General features: G+C 42.2%; 1 protein-coding gene across 4 annotated transcripts; it reads left to right on the forward strand.

The window, feature by feature from the left end:
* Positions 1 to 3,165: 3,165 nt before the first annotated feature.
* phospho1 (phosphoethanolamine/phosphocholine phosphatase 1) lies at positions 3,166 to 6,005 on the forward strand. 4 transcript variants are annotated; one of them, XM_022209533.2, is made up of 3 exons: positions 3,166 to 3,506; positions 3,864 to 3,932; positions 4,346 to 6,005. In XM_022209533.2, exon 3 carries the CDS (start codon positions 4,464 to 4,466, stop codon positions 5,316 to 5,318), a length of 855 nt encoding a protein of 284 aa, XP_022065225.1. In that variant the 5' UTR covers positions 3,166 to 3,506; positions 3,864 to 3,932; positions 4,346 to 4,463; the 3' UTR covers positions 5,319 to 6,005. The 4 variants fall into 4 exon arrangements, with proteins under 4 accessions (XP_022065225.1, XP_022065222.1, XP_022065227.1 ...); XM_022209530.2 differs by having other exon boundaries at positions 3,166 to 3,445; XM_022209535.2 differs by having other exon boundaries at positions 3,169 to 3,506; positions 4,513 to 6,005.
* The last annotated feature ends 1,126 nt before the right edge of the window (positions 6,006 to 7,131 follow it).

A 7,131-nucleotide genomic window follows, 5' to 3' on the forward strand; every position in this document is an offset into this window, starting at 1 on the left:
TGCAGCTGTGTTTCCACTGATTTTTAGTTGGTCTTCCTGTATCTTTTAACATTTTTGGGAAATGTCACAATTCTGGAGCCATGATGTAGGCATGCAGATCAACACAGTCCGTAGGCTTAAAACTGAGAAGGTTCTGGTGTTCACAGCTCCTTTTCTAACCATTTTAGTGTAGTTAAGTTCACAGGAAATGGCAGGCGTATTCAGCTTAGTTTTGTATTTACTTTTGTTCATCGAGTTTCTACTTTGGGGCCTGAATTTCCAATATAATCTTTCTAAAGTATTTGTTTTTAATTGTTAATAAGAGGAAATACCCCACTGCCAAGCTTAGAAACACTGTAATTATTGGGAAGTGACGCAACTTTGAATTAGTAGACATCTACTCATTTGTGTTGCATACTGTACTGTCTGTTGATGTAATGTCATATACCTTTTGAAAAAGCAAATGCACAAGGAGCAAATTGTCACGGACGGCCTACGCAAATTACATTTAAACCTAACAAAACAACACGGTGTGAAGAACGACGTTAAAAAAACTACCTGTCTCTGTTCCCCAATATCCGTTGTTCCAGCTCCACCAGCAGCTTTATTCATCTCTAAACATAATGTGCCTCCTCTAAAGGCACATTAAGACATTTGCTGTTGCCGGAATGGCTCCTGAAACGCTGTGTGCCCTCGATCACCATAGGTGGTTTTAAGTGGCGCATCAGTGAGTCACGTAATCCTGTAAGGTAGCAGAGCAGGACGACGGCTAGAGAAAAGTGCGAGTGATTCAGTGCTGGTGAGTGGGTGGTCAGGTACCAAGGCTCGCTTCATGAGCAGAGGAGATAATAACACACCGTCTGTACATCTCCATTCCCATTTGGGTTGGAAATAGTCGGCCTCCCCAGCTGTTAGTCATTACGCCTTGGGGTGCAGAGGAGGGAGGAGGCTGCGTCTGTCAGCAGGCAGATAAAGAGAGGAGGGCTTCAAGCCGGGTTTTTCAGCCGTTGCGTTCGATACAAGGGGAAGTCGCTGTGCGGTTCATTAATCACAGTGTACTTGCAGGGTTCTGTCTAAACCGCTGTGTGGTGGAGAACCAACATAAACTCCCTCGCTGCGGCGCTAATGTGTCGCTAAATGGAAACACATTTGAAATTCATTTTAATATACTTGCATTCAGCCTCTGTATTCTTTAGTTTAGAGATCAAAAGCAGAAATGGTGTTTTTTTCCCCCCGGTTGTCACGCTGACCCACATCCAGATATCCTGTTGAAGGAAGGTTCTGGTTCCTTGTGTCAGCACACTGTAAGCTTTTAAAACTATCTAAAAAGGAAGTTCACTCTTGCTTGGAGCAACATAGTTGAGGTTATTTAGAATTTTCTGCAGTGCACCATGTTTTCCAGACTCTATACTGGACAAACTAAAGGTACAAACACCAAATTTTCAGATTTGATTTTCATCCCAGAGCTGAAACAACCAGAAAAGGGTCTTCTCAGTGTTACACCTTTGGAACAGGGTGAGTATCCTTTGCAATCTAACACATGGATCAAGTGAACCAAGAACAAATACTGACAAAATTTACTTGACAAGCTAACACTCAGAAAACTAAAGGCACTGACGAGAACCACAAATGGTTCTTTGCATTTACACCATAGAAGAATCCTTTTAGCTTCACAATGAATCTTTTAGCAAGAATTTCTTTCAAGATGCCTCAGAAAACAACAAAAAATATTCCTTTAGGCACCACAAATAGCACTCCAACAAAAGAAGCATTTTCACGACTCAACTGGTTCCGTTTTGATAATAGGATTTGACAGTCGTTTAAGTGATTTTTAAGCAAAACATTCAAATTTCAGGTCCCTTCCATTGCAGTGCATTTCATCAAAAGGCACTAACTAGAACCACAAATGGTTCTTTGCTCTGATGCCATAGAAGAACCATTTTAGTTCCACAAAGAACCTTTCAGTGAGAGGTTATCTAACAAACCATTTCTTCAAACAGTTCTTTAAAGATACCTCAAAGGATCATCCAAACACCATAAAGGTCGCTAGAAAGAACTTAAGCAAAAAAAAATTTTGTGGGCTGACCTGGTTCTATTTTGATTACTGAAGCAAGACAAGTCAGAAGGCAGAATATTTCCAAGTCCCTTCTATTAAAATATGTTTAATATTTGTCGTTCTGGGCTGCTCGTCTGGCAGAGGAACATGTACTCTTGTATTTTATTTATTTACCATTTTTGTACTCAACAAATTCTAATGGTAAATGAAACCACCAAGGGTTCTTAGCATTGATGCCATAGAAAAAACATTTTTAGTTCCACAAACAACCTTTTCGTAAGAGATTTATTTAAGGAACCGTTTCTGCAAAGAGACCTTCACAGAATCCCAAAGGTGCCTCAATAAACAATCAGAAAATGGTCCTTTACACACCATAAGTGGCAATCTAAAAAGGTTCCGCACCAATGTGTTCTTTAATGAGCCATTTTCAGGATAGTTCTTTGTGGTTCCGTAAAGAACCTTATTTAAATGGTTCTTAAGTAATCAAAAATGTGTTGAAAAACAAGTAAATGAACAGAGCTGCTGGCTGTTTATTAACATTCCTTTGTACTGCTTTCAGTAACAAATAGTATAATATTAAAAAATGTGAGCTTCAGTGACGCACATGGAGACACAATCAGTCACTGCAAGGTGGAACATAGAACCATAAAACCTTAACCTGCGGAAACTAAACATCAGGAAACATTAAAAGCATCTGTCAGCTAAAGACATAACTTTTATGTCTCACTATAAATGTCCAAATAAATAAATAAGATGCAGCATTTCTGGTTCTTTCATTAGAACACATTTAATGTTTTGGGTTCTTGATCAGACAGAACATGTTACAAGATGCCGAGCTGGGAGACTGATGCAGATTTCTGATTGTTCTCTGATGAATAATTAAGAAAACCATAATGAAAATAGCTTGTTGCAGCTTTAATTAATGCAAACACCTGCCACCAATTAACTCCAATAGAATGAAGAACCTTCAGAACTTTGCAGAACCACATAAAATATGTGAGCAACCATCTCCTATTAAGAGGTTCTTCAGTTGGCGATGCTTTGAGGAACCTTTGGAGAACCTTAATTCTTCTGGACAGATTTAGGCAGCACAGTATTTACTTTCCATCGTTATTTTCCTTCCTTCCTTTCCTCCCACAGTGCCCTTCACCCCCTCCTCCTCCACCTCCTCTTCTCTCTCTTCAAAGTGCCGTGAACGCGCTCAGTAGGCTGCTATTAAATGGGCGGACTTGGAGGCGCGGTCACGTTTCACAGGAGCTCCGGTGGTTTCTGAGCTGCACATAAAAGTGCACGAACCAACCGGCCGACCGGCGAAACTCTGCTTCTGCTCTCTGAGAGACCAGACCGGAGCTGATCTGCCATCGGGGGAACCAGAACCAGCGCTGGCGTTACATTAATGCTGTTTATTTGGTGCGTAAATCTATCTCGCTGTTATTTCCAGCTGCCGCTCCGCATCTGTCGTGGGAAATAGGTCAGTTTTACAGTAAGACCGGCAGCTTGACAAGTTGTTTTCAAGCTGCCTTATCAGCGCGGGGCATATACAGTATGTATGAATTGTGCTGTGAGCTAAAAATAACCCAAACTGTTTCTCGATTTTTGCATACTTTTACGCATTTGTAGGAACATCACGTTTTTGTATTTTTTCCATTCCCTTAACAATTCTCAGACATATTTATTGTGCTAGAAGATTAATTACATTACTATAATGTCATTTTAAGGGCTGTAAATTCACCTGGGTATGAGGATTTTTAAAAAGTAGCCTCTAAATTTAGTGGTTATGCGTTTATGCACAGCTTTTCCAATCAATTCGTCGTGCTTTTCCTCATAGGGACAACTAGACGCACAGCTCCAAGGCTGGTCTGAGATCTGTGGACATCTACTACTGCCAATATCTAAGGTATGCAGGCATCTTCTAATGATTCATGTGATCGATAGGGGTTTATTAATTCGCTTGCTTGCTTGCAGGATCTGCATGGTTGTATCCAGATCCACACTCCTAATGTCCATTTTGCTACATCAGAATCATCCACAACCTTGTTTGTTTGTTTTTTAGTTCTTACTTCTGTAGAAAGTGCCTGACATGTTTTTTCAGAGCTCCATGAGTTGGTGGATGCTGCCTCCTCTGCGCTGAAAAGGCTGCTGGTTGGCTGTTCTGCTCTCTGTATAGGTTTATCTCATCATTTTTACGTAAGATGTTGCAGTTTTGATTTGAGTGTGTTTCTCATCAGAAATGTCTATTTGACTGTGTTTTGCCTCCAACCCAAACCCCCACCCTCACCCCCGTCTATTTTACGCACCCACGTTTCCCAGAAAACCTCCACCTCACCGCGGCCTGCTTTGCGTGGGATGCTGCAGAGTGGAAGAGCAGGGGTGGAGATTTGATGCCACTTGGCAGCGGTAGCCTGTAAAAGGTGCGGCTCGGTCAAACATGGGGGAGTCATTCTTCAACTGCTGTTATGTCCCACCTCATCCTCCAGGCGAGGAGGAGCCCCGCAGGCCCAGGCGCACCGACATCATGGCCTCCCACTCGGGTCACATCTCCTCAGACAAGCGCTTCCTCATCTTCTTCGACTTCGACGAGACCATCGTGGATGAGACCAGCGACGACATGGTGGTGCAGGCCGCCCCGGGGCAGCACCTGCCCGGCTGGCTGAAGGACACCTACCAGCCCGGCCGCTACAACGAGTACATGCAGCGCGTTCTGGCCTACCTGGCGGAGCAGGGGGTCACCGAGAGTGACATCCGCAGCACCATGGAGAAGATGCCGTCCACCCCCGGCATGCTCACCCTCTTCCAGTTTCTCCGCAACCGGCCGCCGCAGGACTTCGAGGTGATTCTGGTGTCCGACGCCAACACCTACTTCATCGAGTCGTGGCTGCGGCGCGCCGGGGCCCGCCAGCTCTTCCACCGCATCTTCTCCAACCCGGCCACCTTCAACAAGGATGGCCGGCTCGTCATGAAGCCCTTCCACTCCCACGACTGCCCACGCTGCCCCGACAACATGTGCAAGCAGGTGATCGTCAGGGACTATGTGGCGCGCAGGAAGCAGGAGCGCGGACGCCCCTACCAGCGCATCTTCTACGTGGGGGACGGAGCCAACGACTTCTGCCCGGCGGCGGCTCTCGGGCCCCGGGACGTGGCCTTCCCACGGCGGGACTTCCCCATGCACCGCCTGATCACGGAGACCCACGAGAGCATGCCCGGGGAGTTCAAGGCGGTCACGGTGCCGTGGGTGAGCGCGGAGGAGGTGGTGCAGCGGCTGAGGAAGCTGGTGGCAGAATAGAGGGGGGAGCAACAGGGGGCCAAATTACAGTTTAAGTCATGATCTCAGGTAAAATAAGGCAATAACATCACGTGTACTGTGTGTAAAGGTGAACTTGTGTCTGCGGCGTTCAGCCTGCAGCTTCTCACGTTTTGGTCCAGAGGTCAGAGTTCAACATCTGCAGGTTAATGATTGTGGAGACCTCAGCAGCCACCTGGAGAGAAAATCAATCACTGATCTGATGCAAATCACATCCAATGTTCATAAAAGCTCAAGAAATATATAACTGAATGATTAAGTTTTAGAGCATTTGCATAATAAATGTCCTTTAGTGGGAGGTGGACTTGTTTTTGGGTCATTAAGCAATAAAAACATATAAAAATATTATAGAAGACAAATATATTAATTAGTTGAGTGGTTGCTCTTAAATACCAAATGTGTTTTCTGACAAACAGCACTTTTTAAATATGAAATGATAATAAATTAAATCAGAGTAACACTGCCATCTAATGGCTGCGGGCATTCTAACAGTATTTTTATCAACATGCTTCTCAGAGAGGATGTCTAATTATTTACAAATGTATGACTTTGTGTTCAGAGTTTGTCTGTTTGTTGAACTTGTTTATCAGTCTGTTGTGTCTGTATTGTTGTAGGCTTTGGCCTACAGAAAAAAACAAACACCAGCAGGAATAAAGCCATCAACTGAAACTGTCTGAGTCGGATCATTTTTAAATCACAATAAACCATCTTCTTGATAATATTCATGTAGCCATGTAACACAAAAGCAGCAAATTTTGCAATATTATTGTATTAAAATGTGTGTTTCTGAAATTTTCTGCAAATTTAATGCTTGGCACACACGAATAGGTCTTTCTCATATTGGCATCTGATCATTTAAGATTGTTTTGTTTGTATTTTCTGTGTTTGCTATCCATTTTCATGCGTTTATCCATGTTTTTGCCTTTAAAAATACTGAAAACATAAGCTATGTGTGCCACTAAAATATGCATCAGCTAAGTCTTTGAAGAAAAAAATGAGTGATGCACTGCGACAAAAAGCAATTCTAGTAGTTTTTTAAAAATGAAGAAAATGGACAGAGCCTTTAGTGAATGTGATAAAATACCGTTTAAGTGTTGTCAGCTGCCCCAAAACTATCAAAAGTTTTTTATTTTAAATGGAAAAAATCCTTTATTATCACATAAATAAGCTTAGTTTTATATACACAACTTATAGTTCCTTATTTTGCATAAACTAGTTTAAGTTTATTCCAAGTTGTTCCACACATCTGTTGCTGTTATTTAATCACAAGTGGTCCATGTCAGTCAGTGGCTGCAGAGTGTTTTTGAAAGCATTTCAGTGTTTAAGTTTCAATACTTTCAGCTTTAAAGCTTTGTAGAATCAGTGCATTTCCACTAAACCACAAATTAAGATTCTCATGTTTTATTAGTCAAATGGTTATACATTTGCAGTAATTTAGGTTGGCTGAACTTTTCAAAATACAAGCAGAATTTCTAAATAGAAGTTGCAGTTATTATGAGTTGTTGCCACTGGGAGGCGTTGGATGCACATTAATGATTATGGCTGCGGTGGAGCTGGACAGCTTCTCCTCATTTTAGTCAAACTGTTGGTGTCACAATGTCTTGTTATTTATTTATTTTTGTTGTTTTTCAGCAAGCTACTGTGTAACTTGTGCGCAAAAAGTCTATTAAAAGACACTGCTAAAAAGTCTGCAAGAAGACGTTCTCTAACAATATAAAATGCAAAACAAAAAACAAAAAAACAACAAAACAGAACTTAAACAAATATGTAAAGGGAACCTTTGAGAAAGAAACTT

This window comes from Acanthochromis polyacanthus, chromosome 21 (genome assembly GCF_021347895.1).
Source record: "Acanthochromis polyacanthus isolate Apoly-LR-REF ecotype Palm Island chromosome 21, KAUST_Apoly_ChrSc, whole genome shotgun sequence".
In the NCBI taxonomy this organism is placed as follows: domain Eukaryota; kingdom Metazoa; phylum Chordata; class Actinopteri; family Pomacentridae; genus Acanthochromis; species Acanthochromis polyacanthus.